General features: G+C 43.3%; 1 protein-coding gene across 2 annotated transcripts in view; it reads left to right on the top strand.

The window, feature by feature from the left end:
- EIF4A3 (eukaryotic translation initiation factor 4A3) overlaps positions 1 to 24,631 on the top strand; it is a 96,883-nt gene extending 72,252 nt beyond the window's left edge. The window contains exons 10-12 of one of the 2 annotated variants that reach the window (XM_069235093.1): positions 5,460 to 5,567; positions 16,846 to 16,973; positions 24,381 to 24,631. In XM_069235093.1, the coding sequence (XP_069091194.1) occupies positions 5,460 to 5,567; positions 16,846 to 16,973; positions 24,381 to 24,397 (253 nt within the window). In that variant the 3' untranslated portion in view covers positions 24,398 to 24,631. Of the gene's footprint in view, positions 1 to 5,459; positions 5,568 to 6,476; positions 6,613 to 16,845; positions 16,974 to 24,380 lie in introns of those variants that run through there. The other variant, XM_069235092.1, reaches the window with a different exon arrangement.
- Positions 24,632 to 25,373: the final 742 nt, after the last annotated feature.

The following is a 25,373-nucleotide window of genomic DNA, read 5'->3' on the forward strand; positions in this document are numbered from 1 at the left end:
TTAGGCAGCATGATTTAAACTTGAATGCTTATCAATTTTTATGTGAGTTGGTTAGGCTCATGTGACAGCTCTCAACAGATAATCTTCTATAGAACTACTTGCTTTTTGTGTACCTTTTTAACATCCATTGGATAATCGGAGCTCTTTTCGTTCACTTATGAACTTCTCTACTTTGCTTGGCAATAGTTGATTTAATGACTTTGATGTTCCTATAATCACTACTCCATTCCGTCACCTGTGCTGTCCTAGATTCCTGTTTTCCTCAATCATAAAATAAACTTTTAGACTTAAACTGGTCTTAGCCTTGTGTTATGTGGCTTGGTAGGTCTCTGGGAGTTCCACATCCTTGAGATAGAGAAAATGTCTCATTAATCCTGAACCATTTTTTCAATTAAGATGGCCATATGACAACTATGTCCTGTATGAAGGAAGTGATTGTTTAACAATCAATCAGATCTACCATTGTGTTCTTCAGTAACTCTTTGCTAAAGTCTGAAGAAAGCCAGAAAGTTTTGTAGCATGTATAAACACCCTCCTAATCCTTCCTTCCAATTTGGGGGAAGTATACTCACTTTTAATCTCTTGAGCTTGAAATCTGCTTTCTCTGATATTTTCCTGCTGGTTTAAATAGGGTTGCTTCACACATTTCATCAAGGATAGTCCTCACACAAATGATCAATGTCAAAGACTCTATACGTAGAGGTCTCGATTGCAACATGGTGATTTTTAGAACTTGTGGTGGGGTACTAGAAAATGTTGGCAGCGATTGCAGTGGCTGACAAAGTTCTGTAGGAGAAGCAAAAATATTTTTTCTTTCGAAAAAAGAAAGTTCTTCGAACAGTAGTGCCAAGCTTGTTATGGAGACATAAAACACTAGGGAAAAAAGTTATTAATGTTAAAAGCTTCGTGCTCTGAAGACTTGGTGGTGGCTGTTGAGCCATAAGTCAGGGAGTTGTTAAGTTTGAATAGGCTTGAACTCTCTTTTGGTGATATCCCCTTGAAAGCAGTCCTCCTCCGGATAGGGGAAGAGAGAGACGATTCAGCATCCCCATAATGGTAAGAGTTTTGTTAGTCCCTGAAACCTTCCATTCCAAGTTATTCGTACTCAAAGCACACATGTATTGTTAATTAGCTTCTTAAAATGTTTAAACTCAGATGTTTCAAACCCGAGTGCAAATAGTGCATGCCCGTATCACGTCCATCTGAAAGTCATTTTGTGTTAAGTTATGGAAATTTAAATTGCCTTGAACTAAACTGCTGATGTTTAATTCAGTTGGGTGAACTGGCAAATTATAATGTTAGTTTTCCCTCTGAAAACCTGCTTGGGCAGTGCGAGTGGGAGTAAGAGAGGTGCAGGAGGTAGGAGGAACAGTTGTTGGGGGAGAAGATTGGGATCTTTACTCTTCTAAGAACTCCAAACACCCCCCTCCCCACACCCGCTCTTTCTTACACTTACAACTTCTTCAGGTGGGTAAAACCAACACTTTATATTAGGTGATTAAGTTTCAATGCCTAAACACCAATAAGGCAATGAAATTGCTTTCTGTGATTTATAATTTGTAAAAAAAAAAAAAAGTGTGGTATTGCTCACAACCTTCAAAGGTCACACTGAACTTTTATGCATCATTTATCAGGTACCCTAGCCCCTTCCAAAGGAGGTGTATTAAAGAGTGGTTCTTTTGCTCAATACATCGAGTAGATAAGATAAGGGTTGAAATTGGATGAAAATGCCAACCATGAGATTGTTTACAGAGTTTAACATAGACCATACTGTACTTAGATGTCACTGCTTTGCAAGGGTACATATCTCACAGTTAAATACGTTAATAAGGTCATCAGCAGGTGAAGAATGTACCAGACCACAAATGTACACTTGACAGTGCAGTCTAGTCAATGAGGCATGGAACATACTAAAATCAATCTATAGGTCTTGATACAGGACTTGCTTGCCCTGCATTTTCTCCAGTAGTAATTGAGGGTGGAGTCTGATAAATTTATTTGATTCCAGGGGTGTGGAATTTATTAAAATATCTACTTGTCCAGGGGACAGGTTGCTTCTCAAATCTACTTGTCCTGTATAAAGATCTACTTGTCCCTTTGGTGCCATGTAGTGTGGCGCCAAATTATGGCAGCAATCACGTTATGTAAGAGCTCTGATAATAGCCTCTCTGTTTATGCCAGGGCTACTACCACAGTAGGGCTTGTATACTTGCAGTTTCAATCCCTACTGTAGCAATTTCCTTATTTTGCCAACTTTCTGCAGATCTGCATACTGGGGCTGGAGGAAGCAGTAAGCAATAGTTCCAGGGCTGGAATGCCTTTGAGTCTGCAAACCTACTAACCTGCATATTTTAAAGATTTTCACCAGCTTCTCTCTAATATTTTCCCATAATAAGAAAGGTTGGACATTTACTCCTGACTATGGCAGAATTAGAACTTCTTCCAGGGTTGAGAAGAAAGTGGCTGGAGGGAAAATGAAGTTGCAAATGCTCAATAGATTTTCACATGAGCAAATCTACACATGCGTATTTACCCATGCTAAAATACAGTTCACAAATATTTTATATGGGTACGACATATACCATGGGTGCACTTTTGTGACTTTCTTTAAGAATTTGGGGCCACATGTAGGTAGGTTCAGATTTGAGACTCGCAATTTGCGAGTCGCAAATCCGAATGTAGGATGGTGTCCCTGACACCATCTGTGATTCGCAAGGGCTTCGCAAATGCCCACCTCATGAATAATCATGAGGTGGGTCGCAATTTGCGACCCCCTTGCGAATGGCGGCCCTCACAGCGATGGTGGCCTGCTGGAGACCGCAGACCACCATGTCTGTGACTGCTTTTCAATAAACCAGTTTTTTTTTGTAATGCAGCCCGTTTCCTTAAAGGAAAACGAGATGCATTACAAAAACGGACCACTGCCTGCTCTGAAATTTTTTTTACAGTGACATTCACAATGGGGAAGGGGTCCCATGGGGGCCCCTTCCCTTTTGCGAAAGTGTTAGCACCCATTTGAAATGGGTGCAAACTGCGATTGGTTTGCGCCCGCGTTCGCAAAACAATCCTACATTGCACTGCGAGTCGCAATTAGGAAGGGAACACCCCTTCCTAATTGCGAGTCGCAAACCCGTTTTGCGATTCGGTAACCAGGTTACCGAATCGCAAAACTGGGTTTGTGCATCGCAGTGTGCTTTTTGCACGTCGCAAACAGCAAAAGTCGCTGTTTGCGACAAGCAAAAAGCTACCTACATGTGGGTCTTGGTCCCTAATTAGGTCTGGTGTTAACAAAGACATTTTGTTTTTATTAAACTTCTATTTCTCTCTCTCTTTCGGCTGGCTTTACTGTGAGTGATCGTATTCTGCTTTTCCACAAGGAGCATATTGGCACACAAAGTAGTTTTGTTCAGTGTCAGGAACTACAGTGGCAATCAGTGACGTAACGAAACTGGAGGGTGCCCCTTTGCAAAGGTTGGACATTTACTCCTGACAATGGCAGAATTAGAACTTCTTCCAGGGTTGAGAAGAAAGTGGCTGGAGGGAAAATGAAGTTGCAAATGCTCAATAGATTTTCACATGAGCAAATCTACACATGCGTATTTACCCATGCTAAAATACAGTTCACAAATATTTTATATGGGTAAGACATATACCATGGGTGCACTTTTGTGACTTTCTTTAAGAATTTGGGGCCACATGTAGGTAGGTTCAGATTTGAGACTTGCAATTTGCGAGTCGCAAATCCGAATGTAGGATGGTGTCCCTGACACCATCTGTGATTCGCAAGGGCTTCGCAAATGCCCACCTCATGAATAATCCTGAGGTGGGTCGCAATTTGCGACCCCCTTGCGAATGGCGGCCCTCACAGCGATGGTGGCCTGCTGGAGACAGCAGACCACCATGTCTGTGACTGCTTTTCAATAAACCAGTTTTTTTTTGTAATGCAGCCCGTTTCCTTAAAGGAAAACGAGATGCATTACAAAAACGGACCACTGCCTGCTCTGAATTTTTTTTTACAGTGACATTCACAATGGGGAAGGGGTCCCATGGGGGCCCCTTCCCTTTTGCGAAAGTGTTAGCACCCATTTGAAATGGGTGCAAACTGCGATTGGTTTGCGCCCGCGTTCGCAAAACAATCCTACATTGCACTGCGAGTCGCAATTAGGAAGGGAACACCCCTTCCTAATTGCGAGTCGCAAACCCGTTTTGCGATTCGGTAACCAGGTTACCGAATCGCAAAACTGGGTTTGTGCATCGCAGTGTGCTTTTTGCACGTCGCAAACAGCGAAAGTCGCTGTTTGCGACAAGCAAAAAGCTACCTACATGTGGGTCTTGGTCCCTAATTAGGTCTGGTGTTAACAAAGACATTTTGTTTTTATTAAACTTCTATTTCTCTCTCTCTTTCGGCTGGCTTTACTGTGAGTGATCGTATTCTGCTTTTCCACAAGGAGCATATTGGCACACAAAGTAGTTTTGTTCAGTGTCAGGAACTACAGTGGCAATCAGTGACGTAACGAAACTGGAGGGTGCCCCTTTGCAAAGAACATGGAGGAGCCCCCTCTGCAGACTCACTCAGGGCAGGTGCTGTGCTGAAGGGGCCCCCTGCAGGGCGGCTGCGGGGCCTTTGTTATGCCACTGGTGGCAACGTGTGCTTTTAGAGTTCAAAAACTTTTTGGTTTTTTTTTGCCAGTGTTTGTTACAATGTTGAGGGCCTGGTAGCTCCCACAACAATAAAGTGTTACAAAAGCCATGTCAAAACAAGACACGCATTGATGAAACTAAAAGACTTATAAAAATATCAGTTGGCTTTGTCAGTGTTTGTTTACTTTCATGCTTCCCATAATCGTGTTGAAAATGGTTACACTGATTTTCCATTAGAAATATTTTTGGGAAATACTAGCATGCATCAAAACATTTTACGAAATGTCACTTCATTTGCATCTAATCAGAGAGCATTCTGGGAGCATTACACTTAGCCTCATAGCCTACACTTTTCAAACATGTGTATACACGTTTTTTTGTTGTTTTTTTTTGTACTGGAACCAACGTCAGTAGTGAAGTGTGACCTTAAAACATTTATTTACAGCACTCACCCTAATAATGAAGGCTTTCAAATAATGAACCATAAATACAAGTTCGAACAGAATTATCTTTTGGAAAACACATTACCACAACTGCAGAGAGTTCCACTCTCTGTAAACAGGCAGCCAAAGGATTTGTGCTGCAGAGGGTTGGGCCTACTTGTCCCAAGGACAAAGTAAACATAAAAACTTGTTGCCCTTGACCCCAAACAAGATGTCCCGGGCGTCGGGCGATAGGAATTCCACATCCCTGGATTCTCTTGCCTTTATTATGTCGAGTTTGCATAATTTGCAATGTGCTTTTTAGTTTTTAAACTACAGGCCTTAATTAGATCATTAAAAATTGCAGATTTGTAAATATGGTTAACTTTCTTACAGCCGAGTGCTCATTTCTACAGACGTCTGGGCAAGAGGATTAGATGTTCCTCAAGTGTCACTTATAATCAACTATGACTTACCCAACAACAGAGAATTGTACATTCACAGGTAAGGGTGAACCTGCTTAAATTACACTTGATATTACTAATTCTTTTGATATGCTATAGTAATGTTATGGTAGAAAGTTTTGTAAAGTGAAACAGTTGCCTCTTACAAATGGGCTGACGAAATCTACGCCCAGTGCAGAAGCCATTGTTGAGCATCCTATGAAGTAGTTCCTGGCACATTTTTGTTGGGCCATCTTGGGAGAGGGCACCAGGGTGAGGTTCAACAGTGTGGAGAGATCGTTTAGGATTTGTGTCCAGTATCGCTGAATCTTGGGACAGGACCAAGCTACATGGAAGAAGTCCGCCAGTGAGTAGGTACACCTGTTACATTGATGGTTCGGCCGGGAAAAGCCTAGCCGGGGTCAGGTAGGCAGAGCGTAGGTAATACATTTGCACCAGGCGCAGCGCGGTTGAGATTGCAAGGATTTGCTGCGCCATCAGTGTGTCCCGCCAGTCTTCAACGCAAAAGGAAATTAAGTGAATTTTGTACCCCCGAACTCCCTCGCTGGCATTAAAAAAAAAAAAAACGTTCATCTGTGTTTTTTTTTTTGTTTGTTTTTTTTGTTTTTGGTTGACTAACTCAAAAGCAAATTCTGGATTGAGAAAATCCTTTTAACGGAACTGCTACAATTCTTTTCTGCTTGAATCCTTTCCACCAGCCAGGCATCTTTTTTTTAGCATAAACCTGTACTGCAGCTGTTTTTGTATATTTTTACGTCTTTGTATTTATCAAATATATCACAAACCGAATCCTGTTTGAATGAGCAATAAATCAGCAGCAGCTCAAATTAGATTTGTCTTATTGTAAAGAAAATTGCTCTAACAGCAAGTCCAGCATCTGTGTGCTGCCTCACTTCTCCATGCACCATAATTCTTTTTAATGCAGTACCTTCTTGCTTTCTCTTTCCAGGCTTTTCTAGACCCATTATTGCGGACCCTCATTCTCCAGTTATTGTGCATCAGCTCCACCTACAGGGATTCCACTCTTAGTTCTGTCCTTGTAACTTTGTGTCCAGTAAACGGTACCAGAAGACGCCTGTTCCACCACATTACCATTCTTAACCCTTATCACCAGTTAATTCAGCAATTTAATTAATTCAGCTGCTTAATTTATCATGGTGGTCTTCTGTTGGGGGCATGGGGGAGCAACGTTCAGTCGTGTGTGCAGCTATAATACGTTTTTGTACTGTGTGCACTTCAATTGGTTAGTGATATTACTTGCACTAATGAGAAATATTTCACAATAAAAAATCAATACCATCAAGTTTTGCAACGTACATTTCCTTTTTTTTTGTTAACTACCTCACAGAACAGATACAGGATAGATGGCAGTAGTAGCATAGGCTTCCTGATATGGATGAGGAAAAAAAGTCAGCAGCAGAGCAAGTTACCCCAAAACACATGCTTAGGGACAGGTACAATAAGTAGCAGTACATGATTGACTTATGTAAATCTGCCTTTCCCCGCTCCTCCAGCAGTTGTGTGAGCGTCCCCTACACAGAGCAAACACGTTGATAATACAGCAGCTGTATGAAATTTCTAAAACCTAATTAGTACGGTGCAGCATTACCTTAAATACATAAGGTACATGGCAGACAGATAACTGTATTGGCAGTGGGTCAATGGGAAGATCTCAATCTAGACAATGGAAGATAAAGACTTTGACATATTGACCTCTCCATGTATGTTATTCACACTTTAATTCTCCATGTTTGTAAAATTTTTGCCTACAATTGTAGAGTATTTTGCCACTTCCTTTTGGGTGCTTATTCTCCATTTTCCCTGATGCTGCCATCAAGAATAAAAACTTCTTAAGCATAATCCACATTCTGCACCAGGAGCCAAAACTGTCACCTGTGGAGATGTACACTAGACCTGCTCACTTTACAGCAAGACTTGGATTGGGCACCACAGATTAACTCAGGGGTGTGGAATTTATTAAAATATCTACTTGTCCAGGGGACAGGTTGCTTCTCAAATCTACTTGTCCTGTATAAAGATCTACTTGTCCCTTTGGTGCCATGTAGTGTGGCGCCAAATTATGGCAGCAATCTCATTATGTAAGAGCTCTGATAATAGCCTCTCTGTTTATGCCAGGGCTACTACCACAGTAGGGCTTGTATACTTGCAGTTTCAATCCCTACTGTAGCAATTTCCTTATTTTGCCACCTTTCTGCAGATCTGCATACTGGGGCTGGAGGAAGCAGTAAGCAATAGTTCCAGGGCTGGAATGCCTTTGAGTCTGCAAACCTACTAACCTGCATATTTTAAAGATTTTCACCAGCTTCTCTCTAATATTTTCCCATAATAAGAAAGGTTGGACATTTACTCCTGACAATGGCAGAATTAGAACTTCTTCCAGGGTTGAGAAGAAAGTGGCTGGAGGGAAAATGAAGTTGCAAATGCTCAATAGATTTTCACATGAGCAAATCTACACATGCGTATTTACCCATGCTAAAATACAGTTCACAAATATTTTATATGGGTAAGACATATACCATGGGTGCACTTTTGTGACTTTCTTTAAGAATTTGGGGCCACATGTAGGTAGGTTCAGATTTGAGACTTGCAATTTGCGAGTCGCAAATCCGAATGTAGGATGGTGTCCCTGACACCATCTGTGATTCGCAAGGGCTTCGCAAATGCCCACCTCATGAATAATCATGAGGTGGGTCGCAATTTGCGACCCCCTTGCGAATGGCGGCCCTCACAGCGATGGTGGCCTGCTGGAGACAGCAGACCACCATGTCTGTGACTGCTTTTCAATAAACCAGTTTTTTTTTGTAATGCAGCCCGTTTCCTTAAAGGAAAACGAGATGCATTACAAAAACGGACCACTGCCTGCTCTGAATTTTTTTTTACAGTGACATTCACAATGGGGAAGGGGTCCCATGGGGGCCCCTTCCCTTTTGCGAAAGTGTTAGCACCCATTTGAAATGGGTGCAAACTGCGATTGGTTTGCGCCCGCGTTCGCAAAACAATCCTACATTGCACTGCGAGTCGCAATTAGGAAGGGAACACCCCTTCCTAATTGCGAGTCGCAAACCCGTTTTGCGATTCGGTAACCAGGTTACCGAATCGCAAAACTGGGTTTGTGCATCGCAGTGTGCTTTTTGCACGTCGCAAACAGCGAAAGTCGCTGTTTGCGACAAGCAAAAAGCTACCTACATGTGGGTCTTGGTCCCTAATTAGGTCTGGTGTTAACAAAGACATTTTGTTTTTATTAAACTTCTATTTCTCTCTCTCTTTCGGCTGGCTTTACTGTGAGTGATCGTATTCTGCTTTTCCACAAGGAGCATATTGGCACACAAAGTAGTTTTGTTCAGTGTCAGGAACTACAGTGGCAATCAGTGACGTAACGAAACTGGAGGGTGCCCCTTTGCAAAGAACATGGAGGAGCCCCCTCTGCAGACTCACTCAGGGCAGGTGCTGTGCTGAAGGGGCCCCCTGCAGGGCGGCTGCGGGGCCTTTGTTATGCCACTGGTGGCAACGTGTGCTTTTAGAGTTCAAAAACTTTTTTTTTTTTTTTTTGCCAGTGTTTGTTACAATGTTGAGGGCCTGGTAGCTCCCACAACAATAAAGTGTTACAAAAGCCATGTCAAAACAAGACACGCATTGATGAAACTAAAAGACTTATAAAAATATCAGTTGGCTTTGTCAGTGTTTGTTTACTTTCATGCTTCCCATAATCGTGTTGAAAATGGTTACACTGATTTTCCATTAGAAATATTTTTGGGAAATACTAGCATGCATCAAAACATTTTACGAAATGTCACTTCATTTGCATCTAATCAGAGAGCATTCTGGGAGCATTACACTTAGCCTCATAGCCTAAACTTTTCAAACATGTGTATACACGTTTTTTTTTTTTTTTGTACTGGAACCAATGTCAGTAGTGAAGTGTGACCTTAAAACATTTATTTACAGCACTCACCCTAATAATGAAGGCTTTCAAATAATGAACCATAAATACAAGTTCGAACAGAATTATCTTTTGGAAACACATTACCTCAACTGCAGAGAGTTCCACTCTCTGTAAACAGGCAGCCAAAGGGTTTGTGCTGCAGAGGGTTGGGCCTACTTGTCCCAAGGACAAAGTAAACATAAAAACTTGTTGCCCTTGACCCCAAACAAGATGTCCCGGGCGTCGGGCAATAGGAATTCCACATCCCTGTTAACCTAATGATTCCAATTGTTAATCAAATTTTTATTTAGCTCAGAGCAATCATAGCCATGAAATACCTTTACAGTGAAGCTACTGGTAAGATATAACTAGTATTTTTAAATGCCTCCAGTAGTCATAGGAAAACCCCACCTGCCTCCAGGTTTCATGCAGAGGATCTAGGTTCTGAGGAATACTTAGATTCTGCTAAGTTTGTGAGTTTTTGGATGAGGCAGTAATCACCCTGCCCTCACCCTTTTGAACAGAAAGTTGGAGACCTGTTCTCTTAGACACGGTGATATGTGAGAGAAGGCCAGCCCCACTCCAATAATTATTAAACAGATCTACAATTTCAGCTAGTTTATATGGAGTAGTATTTGTTTCAGCCTGCCCTCAAAGCTGTGTAAAGAAAGAGTTGAGTTCATACATTCCCACTTTGTTACTTAAATACAAAACAACTGCTGGGAAATAATATGCAAGGATGTATATTTGAATGGTAACATGTAAGTTGTTCATGCATTGAACTAACTCTTCATGTCTAAAGAGAGAAAAAACGAATGTGGGATGAATTAGTACAGAATTACGTTTTTCCTAAGGATGCTATCAATGACTTATGCGGGTAGTTAGAAGACAGCACTTAACTTGTAAACTGCTCAGTAGAAATTGCATTATCTCTGTTACAAGGCCCAGCATCTCCATGACTAATTATATACTTCAGGCCATCTTTAGGAATGCATGGTATGCAAGATGAGGGTCTTTAAATTCCTAAATGCTATGATCCATCCACAGATGAGGGCGTCAGAACAAGGCCAGTACATTGATAGCTGTGTGCATTTGTCTTTAGCACCGACCCAGCTGTTTATGAGATCAAAGGTTTTCAGTGTAGCAAAGGCTCCCATCCATGGTGTGCCATGTGAGGTGGGGTTCCAATCCATGAATAAAGGTATGATGTTGATCTGTAAAGTGCAGACGCTTTCCTGTGGTACATTGTCCTGTTGAGAGTTCCTGCACAGAAAGGACGGTGCAAGTAAGGCATCAGGTAATGGGGACAAGGAGAGAAGAACTTTAGGAGATAAAAATCAGGTTTTACATTTTTCAGTGAAAGAAAGGATGATGAGATTTCATCGGTCCCAGGGAAAGCTCTAAACATTTGCAATTAGAACTGAGAAAGTCCTCTTGCCCATGTAGGACCAGCAGCCGGGTAGACTAACATCTTACTTCACCCTTGGGGTAGCCGATGAGATGATGATTGGGGGCCAGGGTGGGTGGGACTTGGGCAGGTATCTAGTAAATTGTAGGACTGTAGTGCGACCCTTTCCCAGATGTGAGTGCTGTCCTGCAAGGCTTTAGCAAGGCTGGTTGCAGGGTCTTGTAAGTTTGACCAAAATAAGTAATTTATGCTGGACCTGCTTTGGCTTCCATGAGAGGCCAGATCAGTGTTTAAGGAGTTTGCCTGGTATTTAATGCATCATCATGAGCTCAGAATAGTTAGCTTAAGGGTTGGCCTAATGGCCATGGAGCAGCAGACGTCCTAAAGTTGAATATTCAGAGATGGCGATTGTTCAAGACATGAATTGGTTTTTTGCAAGCATGACCGCAATGGTACGGAACTCCCTGACGGTCGCTTCAATGTCTCTTGTTAGTTTTCTGATACAAAAATGAAAATATTTTGGATCAGCTAGTCCAAATAAGTTCCACTTATTAAATCTTCATGTTCTGTGTGCTGGTATATATGTATATCTATATATCTATCTATATATGTATATGTATATATATATATATATATATATATATATATCCATCCATCTATCTATCTATATATGTATATGTTCGGTGGCATGTGTAGCTGCAGATACACATGCTGTGCATTATCCTGCCAACTAGTGTTGGGCTCGTAGTGTTACAAGTTGTTTTTCTTCGAAGAAGTCTTTTCGAGTCACGAGACCGAGGGACTCCTCCCTTTCGGCTCCATTGCGCATGGGTGTCGACTCCATCTTAGATTGTTTTCTTTCCGCCATCGGGTTCGGACGTGTTCCTCTTCGCTCCGTATTTCGAATCGGGAAAGTTAGCTAAAATATCGAAAAATCGCTGGTATTGTTCTCGTTCGGTACCGGTTTAGTGTTATTGTATCGGCACTGATCGCAAAAGCGCTCCGGCGGCCCTTCGAGGCTTCCGTTCTTCAGCGGGGCCTGGTCGGCCCGACCACATCCATTGTCGAAGACTAATGGACTGGACCCCCTTCCGCTTCTGTCCGAAGTGCCACTCGAAGTATCCTTATACAGGCCAACACCTGGTCTGTAATCTGTGTTTAACACTAGAACACAGGGAGGATACTTGTGAGGCTTGTCGAGCGTTTCGATCTAAAAAGACCCTACGTGATCGACGAGTGAGAAGACTGCAAATGGCGTTGACACCGAGAGAACAACTCGACATCGAGGAGGAGGAAAGAATTTCCATCCTGGGGACGGACTCTGACGAATCCGAAAGTGAGCGACCCACGACGATGCAGAAAACAGTGAGTAAAACTGCCTCGTCCAAAACTCACACAAAGATCGTTAAGGCCAAGGGGACGCCACCGCCAGCAGGCCATGGCTTGACCCATCGAAAAGAAGGTGACCAAACATCGGCACCGAAAAAGGCCAGAGATTTGCCGAAGACTTCAGACTCCGGTCGAGATTACGGCACCGAACGATCTCGACATCAAGAGTTCGACTCACCCAAGGTGAGAAAAATAACGTTGGAACCGAAAAAGACTTTATCGGAAACATCGGTACCGAAAAAAGCAGCTAAGGAGCCGAAAAGAAGCTCTTACACAGAAGAGCAAGGACTTTCCAGCCAAATGCATGAAAAACACAGATTTGAGCAGGAAATAAGTATGGATGAACCAGACCATACGCAAAGGAGGTTGCATATCCAGAAAGAGACTGGGAAAATACAAACTTCCTCCAATTAAAACCAAAAGAAAACTGGCATTCCAGGAGACAGAAATGCAGCTGAAGGCGAAGGTGGCCAGAGAAAAAAAACCCACCACCAAGGTTTTCTTCACAACCTTCCCCACTACACTCACCACAGCTGTCTCCGGTGGGAACGCCTCCAATGCAGTCACCTACACATACAGGGATGACACAGGATGATCCTGATGCATGGGACTTATATGATGCACCAGTATCAGATAACAGTCCGGATTGTTACCCAACAAAGCAGTCACCTCCAGAGGACAGTACTGCATATACGCAGGTACTATCCAGGGCAGCTACGTTCCACAATGTAGCAATGCATTCTGAGCCAATAGAGGACGATTTCCTGTTCAACACCTTGGCATCCACACACGCTTCCTACCAGAGTCTGCCAATGCTCCCGGGTATGCTCAAACATGCAAAACAGGTATTCCAGGAGCCAGTTAAAGGAAGGGCTATCACACCTAGAGTGGAGAAGAAGTACAAGCCTCCCCCAACGGATCCTGTGTTTATAACACAGCAACTTACACCGGACTCAGTGGTTGTAGGAGCAGCAAGAAAGAGGGCAAACTCTCAATCGTCAGGAGACGCTCCACCGCCTGACAGAGTAGGAAGTTTGACGCAGCGGGCAAACGAGTGGCAGCACAGGCAGCCAATCAATGGTGGATCGCTAATTCGCAAGCCCTACTTGCTCGCTACGGTAGGGCACACTGGGACGAGATGCAACACATTATACAACACTTGCCCAAAGAACACCAGAAACGTGCCCGGCAGGTTGTGGAAGAAGGGCAAGCAATATCCAACAACCAAATAAGGTCCGCATTAGACTCGGCAGCACAAACCATCAACTCTGCGGTAACCATTCGCAGGCATGCATGGTTAAGAAGCTCTGGATTCAAGCCAGAAATCCAACAAGCGGTGTTGAACATGCCTTTTAACCAAGAACAATTGTTTGGGCCGGAAGTGGACACTGCAATTGAAAAATTAAAGAAAGACACGGACACGGCCAAAGCCATGGGCACGCTCTACTCCCCACAGGGCAGAGGCACATTTAGAAAGCCACAATTCAGAGGGGGGTTTCGAATGCAAACACCAGAGCCTTCCACCTCCCAAACCAGACCCACCTATCAGGCACAATACCAGAGGGGAGGGTTTCGTGGCTCATATAGAGGAGGACAATTCCCAAGAGGAAGGGGAAAGTTCCAGACACCTAAAACAAGCCAAACCAAACAGTGACTCCAATGTCACAAAACCCCAACACTTAACACCAGTGGGGGGGGGGGAGACTTACTGCATTCTATCAGAACTGGACACACATTACCACAGAAGCATGGGTCCTAGCCATTATTCTACATGGTAATTGCATAGAATTCACAAATTCCCCGCCAGAGTGTACCCAAGGGCACACAATATGTCCAAACAACACATAGACCTATTACAAATAGAGGTCCAAGCACTATTACAAAAACAAGCAATAGAGTTAGTACCCAGCCATCAAAAAAGGAACAGGCGTCTACTCACTATATTTCCTAATTCCAAAGAAGGACAAAACGTTAAGGCCTATCTTAGACCTCAGAACACTAAATCTCTTCATCAAGTCAGACCACTTCCACATGATAACACTTCAAGACGTGATTCCCTTACTAAAGAAGGAGGACTACATGTCAACATTGGATCTCAAGGATGCGTACTTTCACATACCCATCCATCCTTCTCACAGAAAATACTTAAGGTTTGTGATACACGGCATACACTATCAATTCAAAGTGTTACCGTTCGGGATAACAGCCCCGAGGGTATTCACAAAATGCCCTGCAGTAGTAGCTGCTCACATAGGGAGACAGCACATGCACATATTCCCTTACTTAGATGACTGGCTAATAAAAACCAACACTCAACAACAGTGTCTTCGTCACACACAATACTTTATAGAAACTCTACACAAACTAGGGTTCTCTATAAATTACCAGAAATCACATCTGCAGCCATCCCAAATACAACAATACTTGGGAGCAACACTCAACACACAAAAAGCAATTGCCACTCCAAGTCCACAAAGGGTCCAAGCGTTCCAAAAAATAACATCAAGCATACAGTCAAACCAACACTACCCAGTAAGGTTTGTAATGAAACTTCTAGGCATGATGTCTTCATGCATAGCCATTGTCCCAAACACAAGATTACACATGCGGCCCTTACAACAGTGCCTAGCAAAACAATGGACACAAGCACAGGGTCAACTTCAAGATCTAGTTTGATAGACCGCCAAACGCACTTCTCGCTTCAATGGTGGAACCCTATAAATGTAAACCAAGGGCGGCCATTCCAAGACCCAGTGCCTCAAGATGTGATCACAACAGATGCTTCCATGATAGGGTGGGAGCACACCTCAACAAGCACAGCATACAGGGTCAATGGGACAATCAACAAAAACAACTTCACATAAATCATTTGGAACTGCAAGCAGTGTTTCTAGCATTAAAAGCATTTCAACCACTAGTAGCCCACAAACACATTCTTGTCAAAACCAACAACATGACAACAATGTATTATCTGAACAAACCAGGAGGGACACACTCGTCACAACTGTCTCTTAGCACAAAAGAATTGGCATTGGGCAATTCACAATCACATTCACCTAATAGCACAATACATCCCAGGCAATCAGAACCAGTTAGCCGACAATCTCAGTCGAGATCACCAGCAAACTCACAAATGTGAAATTCATCCCCAGATCCTACAGGATCACTTCCTACGCTGGGGAACACCAAAAATAGACCTATTAGCAACAAAAGAAAACGCAAAATGCCGAAACTTCGCGTCCAGGTACCCACACCCTCAATCCAAGGGCAATGCGTTATGGATCAGTTGGTCAGGGATATTTGCTTACGCTTTTCCCCCTCTCCCACTCATTCCTTATCTGGTCAACAAACTAAGTCAAAACAGGCTCAAACTAATACTCATAGCACCAACCTGGGCTCGCCAACCGTGGTACACAACACTGTTGGATTTATCAGTAGTACCTCACATCAAATTACCAAACAGACCAGATCTGTTAACACAACACAACACAAACAACAGATCAGACACCCGAATCCAGCATCACTCAATCTAGCAATCTGGCTCCTGAAGTCTTAGAATTTGGACATTTAGACCTTACACAAGAATGTATGGAGGTCATTAAACAAGCTAGAAAACCTACGACAAGACATTGTTACTTAAACAAATGGAAAAGATTTGTTTACTACTGCCACACTAATCAGATTCAACCACTACATGCTTCCACAAAGGACATTGTAAGCTACTTATTACACTTACAAAAGTCTAAGCTAGCATTCTCTTCCATTAAAATACATCTCACTGCAATATCTGCAGATTACACATACAACATCGCTTTTTAGAATCCCAGTCATCAAAGCATTTATGGAGGGACTAAAAAGAATCATACCCCCAAGGACACCACCAGTACCTTAGTGGAACTCCGAGCCCAACACTAGATGGCAGGATAATGCACAGCATGTGAATCTGCAGCGTCTCATGCCACAAACAGATGTACACTGGGTAAGTGACATTTTCCATATCTATATCTATCTCTCTCTTTCTCTCTCTCTCTCTCATATTATCCTGCCATCTAGTGTTGGGCTCGGAGTGTTACAAGTTGTTTTTCTTCGAAGAAGTCTTTTCGAGTCACGGGACCGAGTGACTCCTCCCTTTCGGCTCCATTGCACATGGGCGTCGACTCCATCTTAGATTGTTTTCTTTCCGCCATCGGGTTAGATGTATCTGTTGTTGACATCTACATGTATTGATTGTGTTACTTTTTTTTTCATTTGTTTTTTAAAATACTGAACTTTGGAATATATGGTTCTGCAGGAAAAAAACCAAATAAAAATCAGTTACTGCAGTCAGTGAGCAATTTACTCTTTATATAACGCGGAGTTGGTTCTTCTTCTAGGGGCATGTAAAAGATACCAATCATATATAATTGTTATATTTTTCTTATAATTAATTTTATTTTTCGCACCCATTTTTGTTAGCATTTTATCAATGTTTATGCTTTTATATATTTTAGTTTATCATTGTCACACATAATATGATATGGTTGTTTTGGTTCAATAAAATAATAAACACATTTATTAATTTTGTCCATTGTTAAACAGAATTGGTCGATCAGGTCGGTACGGCCGAAAAGGTGTTGCTATCAACTTTGTAAAAAATGATGATATTCGTATCCTGCGTGATATTGAGCAGTACTACTCAACACAGATTGATGAAATGCCAATGAATGGTAAGTGAATGTGCAGCACAGACTGTCACTATCATTTAACTGTATTTTGCCATGTGCGTAACCGCAGAGGCAGATCCCAGAGCAAGATAATTAAAGGTTTAGGTGACCAGATTTCCCAAACTCATTGAAATTTGTTCATGTTGTGATACAGTGTGTCTACCGTTACTAGGACATTCCCTCAATGGAAGGCAGGGAACTTTAAGCAATAGATCAAAGTTCTCATGCTTGGGATGTTTTAAAGATTTAAGGTATGCTTACAGCAACATGTAGACTCAGAAGTAGTAAATTTAGCTGATTTAGGATGTAGATAAGCTGCATTAGTGGTGTTAATCTTAGTTTGTCGTGCAAGCAAATTTGTATCATTCGATGGCAGTAGCTTTGACCCCCAGGCATCCTTATGAGTTGCAGTTCTAAAGAATTAACACAATCCCGGGCAACTCACACTGGCCATGAGAGAAACTGGGTATTCACTTAATATATGAAATGCCATTTTCAGAAAGGTCAAATGGAATGAAGTCTTAAGCAAGGAGGTAGGATAGCAACAAATGTTACACGAAAAACCTTCATACCTACAAAGAACAGCTGCTTTGTGCCTCCTTCCTGAGGGGAGGGGGGCACATCCCTATCCCTATTGGGGGAATCCTCCATCTGCAAGATTGAGGATTTCTAAAAGTCAGAGTCACCTCAGCTCAGGACACCATAGGGGCTGTCCTGACTGGCCAGTGACTCCTCCTTGTTGTTCTCATTATCTCCTCCGGCCTTGCCGCCAAAAGTGGGGCCGTGGCCGGAGGGGGCGGGCAACTCCACTAGCTGGAGTGCCCTGGGGCGCTGTAACAAAGGGGGTGAGCCTTTGAGGTGTTACAGTTCCTGCAGGGGGAGGTGTGAAGCACCTCCACCCAGTACAGGCTTTGTCACTCTGTGGCTAGTAACAAAGGCACTCTCCCCATGTGGCCAGCAACATGTCTGGTGTGTGGCAGGCTGCTAAAACCAGTCAGCCTACACGGGTAGTTGGTTAAGGTTTCAGGGGGGCACCTCTAAGGTGCCCTCTGGGGTGTATGTTACAATTATTACTTAAATCAGTGTGCATTTATTGTGCTGAGAAGTTTGATACCAAACTTCACAGTTTTCAGTGTAGCCATTATGGTGCTGTGGAGTTCGTGTTTGACAGACTCCCAGGCCATATAATCTTATGGCTACCCTGCACTTACAATGTCTAAGGTTTTGCTTAGACACTGTAGGGGCATAGTGCTAATGCACGTATGCCCTCACCTATGGTATAGTGCACCCTGCCTTAGGGCTGTAAGGCCTGCTAGAGGGGTGACTTACCTACACCTATAGGCAGTGTGAGGTTGGCATGGCACCCTGAGGGGAGTGCCATGTCGACTTAGTCTTTTTATCCCCACTAGCACACACAAGCTGGCAAGCAGTGTGTCTGTGCTGAGTGAGGGGTCCCCAGGGTGGCATAAGACATGCTGCAGCCCTTAGAGACCTTTCCTGGCATCAGGGCCCTTGGTACCAGGGGGTACCAGTTACAAGGGACTTACCTGGATGCCAGGGTGTGCTAATTGTGGAAACAAAAGTACAGGTTAGGGAAAGAACACTGGTGCTGGGGCCTGGTTAGCAGGCCTCAGCACACTTTCAAATCAAAAACTTAGCATCAGCAAAGGCAAAAAGTCAGGGAGCAACCATGCCAAGGAGGCATTTCCTTACAGGAGGGTGCAGTGTTGAGAAGGCATTTATGCATAAGGCTCTAAATAGCACCCTCTGCTCATTGGCAGCCAATGTAGTGATCTTAGCGGGTGGGCCGAGCTTGTGAACTTAGGAGGACAGAGCAGAATCCGAGCAGTAGTGTTTTGTACAATTTGGAGGTGCCTTAATAACTGAGCCACACTCTGGTATAACACCTTCCTATAGTCCATCCTGGAGGTCACCAGTGCTTGGCCCACAGTCCTCTGAGCCGCAGATGGAAGGTAGTAAAGAATCTTCTCAAGACATTTCAGTATTCCAAAGCAAGTAGCTGATACCTTCATAATCTGATGATTCATGGTAAATTCCAGATCCAACCAAACTCCCACATTTCTTACAGCTGGCACTTGAACAGGGAGATTACCCATAGAGTCTGGCCACAAGTGTCCTACCCCATGATATGGCAGCACTCCCTGCCAACAACACCGTTGTCTTGTCAACATTTAACTTTAGGGAGTTGGGTCCCATCCAGGCTGACACCTGATCAAGACAGAAAAGCAAAGCTGTAGCCTTGTGGGTATCCGTAGATAACAAGAATACCACAATTTGTGTATCATCTTCATATGAGAACGGGTTAAAACCCCAGTTCTCAGCAATGTCAGCCGGGGATCCAACATATACATAAAAAATCAGCAGACTCAAAATCGCACCCTAAGACTCACCTGACATTAAACTATGTGGCTTCGATCTGTGCTGATAAGAATGCACCTGGAAGGAGCAGTTCTCAGGAAAGGGTTTAATTCAGTCAAAAATGTCCTGTATTCCCATTCCTTCCCATCTATGTAAACGGTGTCAAATGCTGCAGTGAAATCTAACAAAAGCTTTGCAGCTGCACCACCTTAATCCAATTGATGTCTTAAATATTTCGTAACTCCAGGAAGTGCAGATTCTGTGATATAACCTGCACAAAATCCAGTTTGGGATGGGTGGAGTAGGCGATTCTGCTCAATGTGTTTTGTCAATAGTGCATTCACATGTTTTTCCAGCACTTTAGACAAGGTGGGTAACAGAGATATGGGTCTGTAATTGGTCCACATAAGCGGGTCCGCATTAGACTTTTCAACAATGTCATATTTAAGGCCCTCTTCCAGTTTTTTTGGGACTACCCCTTCTGCCAATAATTGATTCAGTAACCGGCATATTCGCTCATAATCTTGCTGGGTGGGACTGCTTACTCAGTATATGTGAAAGACATGGATCCAGTGGACATCCTGATTTAATAGAAGAGAGGGTGGTCTTAACCTCTAGTGTGTCTAGAACTCAAAATAGTGTTGACTTTAGGAGTTGTTGTCTGAAGGTTGGCTCTAGATGTATTGGAGAAAGTGTTTTTAATATCCTCTACTTTTTGATGAAGAATTTATCATTTTCTTCACACTGTGTGTGGGAGAGCGAAACAATTGGGGCTAACTTAGATTGATCTGAAAAAGAGGAAATCACTTTAGTGTTTTAGGACAATTGTGTGTTGTAGTGATTTTGTTAATAAAATAAGTAGCTTTAGCTTCACAGCAGATTTTGTGATAGGATTTTAAGACATTCTTATAGATTGCCTTATCCTCTTTACTGTAAGTTTTGCTCCATGTTCTTTCAGATTTTTTGCAGGTTTTTTATCCTTATAACAAGACTTATTAAACCAAGGGGCCGGTGGTAAAGACCTATGATATCTCTTGGTAGTCAAGGGTACTAAGGTGTCAATTGACGTCCTCAGCCATTTATCAAACTACATTGCATCTCGTTTCACCGAGTTACCCAGGAACATGGGGTTAGCCTCCAACATTGCATTCCATTTAAGAATGTCATGTTTTGACCAGCGTCTACTCGTGAAAGTAGACCGATTATCTTGTCCATGTGGTACTGTTTCTATAGAAAGGAAGCAAGGAACTGCAAAATGGTCAGACCAAGTCCTAGGCAAAGGCATATCAGCCCGTGCTATTTTCAAGTTTGTAAATATTGGGTCTAACAGATGGCCAGCCTTATGAGTAGGAAGCTTAGTAATTATCTTCATAACTAATGCCAGGAAATCTTCTTTTAGGGATGTCGTTACAGTGTTAGAATTGTCCTCTAAATGTATATTCAGATCCCCCAGGACCATGAAATTGGTATATTTTTAAAATAGCAGGGGATAGCGCTTCAATAAGATCTGAAGTCCTATTACCTATGGGACACGTGGGCTGGTAGATTAATGCTTCTGACATCGTAAATTTCTTTATAAAAGCTATAAAGATCATCAAAGCCTCACATCCAGCCTATATAAATTTACATCCCATGGCCTGTACAGTGTCAAACCACGCCTGTGAGATGTCCAGGGGATAGTTTTGCAGTACATACAATAATTGTGGGACTACCATCATCTCTGTCCTGCAAAGTAAATCTTCGCCAGCTTTGCATGTTACAGGGCACAAATTCAGACTCCAGGCCCAGCTCCTAGGAGATGCTTAGCCCAAGGTTCTTGAAGCTAATCCAAAGTATTGGGATACGAGATTGCCAGTCCTTGTTGCTTCGGTCGCCTCTCATTTGGATTAACAAGGATTTGTTCCAGTTAACACACAGCCCTGATGCTTTTGCAAAGCGTCCTAATATGTGGAGAATCCCGGGCCCAGTCTCAGACAGTTGGGACAATAACTGAACATTTGTCAGTATAAAGGAAAATGTGATCCTCCATAGCAAGGCCCCAGTCAAAGCACCACACTTGAGCATTGCAATGTACCTAGACTGCCAGGGGTTCTGTAGCCAGAACGCAGAGGGGAAAACCCTGTCGGATTTCCCACCTATAGGAAACTCATGAGGCAACAATTGATGTACACTCAAGCTCTGGGGTCAGCATGTAGACCCTTAATTATGCTCGGAATTGAGGTCCGGAGCCCATCTCGCACAGTGTTTCCCCTAGGTAGGACCAATCACCCATATTGAATGCTCTGACCTGATCAAAGCATTTGTGTTGAGTCTGTACCATGCAAGTGTAATCCGGGAAGAGCATTATTTGCTCTGCCTGTAACAAGAGTTATTTTGTGAAGTTGGTGCCCCGAAGAACTGTCTCTCGGTCTTTTGTATTTTAGGAAGCGGGCTCGTATGGGTCTGGGAGGGGTCCCTGGAGGGGGGTTTGCGGCCAAGAGGGATGTGCCTATTCAGTAATGAATTGGTGGGAGAGGTTTGTGGAGCCCAGCAAAGACCAACCAGTGTTTAAGTAAGCTTCAGTAGATTGACCCTCGGACCCCTCAGTGAAGCTAATAAAGAGAAAGATTGTTGCAGCAGGCACTATTTTCAGCTTCCTCTGTACGGTCCTGGAGGAGCTTTGCATCACAGGATGGTTGGGTTACCTCCAGAGAGAGGTGTTTACTTTAGGGGACACCGTTGGAGAGCCTAATCTTTGCCTACAAGAGCCTTTCGACTGTTTCGCAGAAATCCTGGCGGAGCAGGGCCACATCTGCTCCCACTGCTCCTATTTTTGTTTCCAACAGTGCTTTAGAGTCATAAATGGCTCATAGGATAACAGCTGTTATTCTTACTTGCCGGTGTCTCTGGACTACTCCCTGAAGCACCCTTTGGTTCCTCTCCCCCCACCCGCTCTCCCTCAAGGGGGCTGTGCCATCTTAGCTTGCTGATCTGACTGCCGAAGAACGCACTGTTGAAGTAGCAGGTATCAAGCAGCGCCGTGCCAACTCACGAGGATAAAGCAATAGTTGTGTATGGATTGTAGATGACTACCTAAGTGACCAGAAGCTGACCTGCTTGCGCCAGGGGCAGCACAAGCAGCCCGTGCCGATTCCCCTGTCCCTGAATTTGGGGAGGGGGCATGTATGGGCAAAAGCTGCTGGGTTTTAGGAAAACTGTGCTGAAATTTAGGGTTACAATTCACCAAGCAGAGGCTAGCCCCTCATTTCCATTGTTTCTTATGCAGCTGGCAATGAGTCGGGGCCAGTCCAAGGCACTCACCTCCAGCCTGGACGGGTCACCGTCCTGCAGGCCCACCTCGCCAAACTCAACGGTGCTCGTCTGGCTCCAGTCCCTCCAGAGAGCCCGCATCGCCCGCGTCTGGTTTGAGGACTACACCATTAGTCCACCCAGCAGTGTGCAGTCAGAGTTAGTCCCAAATAATGGTATGAGCAATAAGGCCTGTGTGCGGTGAGGAGTGGGCTCAGCTGATAAGTAGGTTCATCTGACGGGGGTGCACGGTTAAAAAGTGTCCCACACAGTCAGTGCACCCATCCACAGCACTTCTTTAAGGGCCAAATAAAGCGGAAGGTCCAGGCTGCGTGCTTGGCCAACGAGGATTCGTGCTGAATAAATGGCAGATCGCTGGTAACCAAGGGCATCACCATAGCAGGCCTCCATGTGTGCATTGGAGATTCTCATCAGCTCCCGGCAGGCAAGTCGGGGGCCTTACAAGCTTCAAGTGTGGGCAGAAGTTGTCCATGGTGGCCCAGCTCTGCCCTGATGGCCCCACAAGCTGGACAAACAGTATCACTGGGAGAAGAGCCATCTCTGGAGCAGCCAGTCTGTCGGAAGGGCCAGGACGTGGGAATCCCTCAGGCTGGCCCCACTGACACTCTCATGGAGGCGACATGCCTCGGGCCGCAATCTTCTTCAACCCTCTGAGCCTTGAAGTCGCTCCCAAAGCAGGCTATATGGCAGTCGCTGCAAGATGGGATGGTTACATCGACCTCCCTCATGCTCTGTAATGCCAGCACCTTAAGGATGTGGTATGGGAGCAGCATTGACTGAAGCTTAAAAACTCACACCCGCCACCTAGGCTGTCCAGCTTCCCCCCCATACCCCCCTGAGACATCTAACTCACAGTTTGTCATCAAATGCACTAAGTTTACCACCCAAACACTGAAGACTAAACATGATAACTGTTAGTTCAAGGTAGTGAGAGCATCTAGGGGTGTGTAGGATATTGGTGAAAGAAAATGTAGGTATTTTGCTCAAGTTAAATATATTGGTCTTGCTACTTTCATCATGGCACCTTGGCATTTGAGTATTTTGTGACTTTACAGATGAGGCTATGTAAGGGCGTCGTGGTCTCTGACCTCTTTGTTCTTGAACAAATGAAGTGTTACCGGTCTATGCTATCTCTGCCCTAAAAGCACCACCCGTACCCTCTGACTCTGTTCTTTCATTTCCTCCCTTATAAGGGGAAATGTGTAGCAGCAGAAAAGAATTCTCTATTCAAAATGACTGAATGCGATCTATGCACAGGGCACATCATTAGAAATGGAGCGTTTACTCTTTCATGTTATGTTCTTCATTTTGTTGTATTACCTGGGACCAGAGCTAGAATTATAAAATAGCCACTCTGCTGTTTAGTGCTCCCTGTTGAGCCATGAGGTGCATATGGTTGACTGTTCTTAGACTGCCCACGATGTCTATAGTGGATATGGAAAAGATCACCACAAACCTTTAAGCCACATCAGTTATTTGGGTAAATCCTCTTCAGCAACCCACCCCTCTCTTTCCCACACTTCTTTATCTGTGTTCTGGAGCCGGTGGTAGTTGATTTTGGTGTGATGACTGGCTGCAGAATGTTTTAACTGAGGGCTCTAATTTGAGCCATTTTTTGCCAAACGCTGCAAATATGGTAAATGTATGTTTTTGAATGTGACAAACTATTGAACTACAATTTTTGATTGTCTTTTGAATATTTCAATTGTTTTGTTTTTTCAGTTGCTGATCTGATTTAATAGAACAGAGGTGAAGACGGGCTCCTGGAAGAAATCCTTTTACATTCATCTTTCTTTGATGGCGCAGAAAACTTTTTTTTTATTTTTTATTTAACAGCAGTTTTAGTATGTTATTGCAACATATTGTCACCTATTTTGCATTTTCAACTGAAAAAAAAACTTTGTAAATAAAACGTTTTGTCTAAAACAATTTGTAACCTTTTGGAAAAATTAAAATGGTTACATTTTTTTATAGCTCTCAGTGCCACTTCTTTAATGATCATCTTTGGTACTCGCTGCTAAATAGGGTAGATACGTTCCTCTAATTTTAATATTGCTGGTAAATCCCTTAGTTAAAGAGCAATACTGCACCAGAATTATTTGAATGGTCGGTTCCTTGAATATTAAGGTATGTGCAAAAAATTGTGTATTCGATCAATCAGTATCTTGTTTAATTATATTTTGTGGCCACAAGCAGTCACTTTCTGGAGTTTTAACTTATGGAGGCATTGCTCTAATCATAATGAATATTCTGCCCTTGTTGCCAAGGCTTTATCTTTAATATATCATGGCTGCCAGACTGAATAAAATGTACACTGGTATACCAAGGGTTCACAGACCTTACAGCAGTATAGTTTTTGACTAAATGGTTGCATCCTGTCTTTGACAATAGATTTGGTGGATGCTGCATTCCCCTACAGTGTCTTTATCCTATGTAAAGTCCGCTTCACTTCAAAGTAAGTGTTTTGCAGCATGACTGTTTTCTGGATTCACAAGCTGTGCATTATTCTGCCATCTTGTGGTTGGATCTGGATTTTCTACTATGCCTCACAAATGCTTGGTCAGTCTTCATTCTCTAGCTCATCTAGTTTGTGGGAGTTGACAGAACCATCTTGTGATGTCGTCACACTTCCTTTGAATATCTACACCCCAGTTCGTCATCTTCAGTCAGATTCCTTTTTTTTTTTGCCGTTGGGTCTGGATTTTTTCTTGGAGA

This window comes from Pleurodeles waltl, chromosome 5 (genome assembly GCF_031143425.1).
Source record: "Pleurodeles waltl isolate 20211129_DDA chromosome 5, aPleWal1.hap1.20221129, whole genome shotgun sequence".
In the NCBI taxonomy this organism is placed as follows: Eukaryota; Metazoa; Chordata; class Amphibia; order Caudata; family Salamandridae; genus Pleurodeles; species Pleurodeles waltl.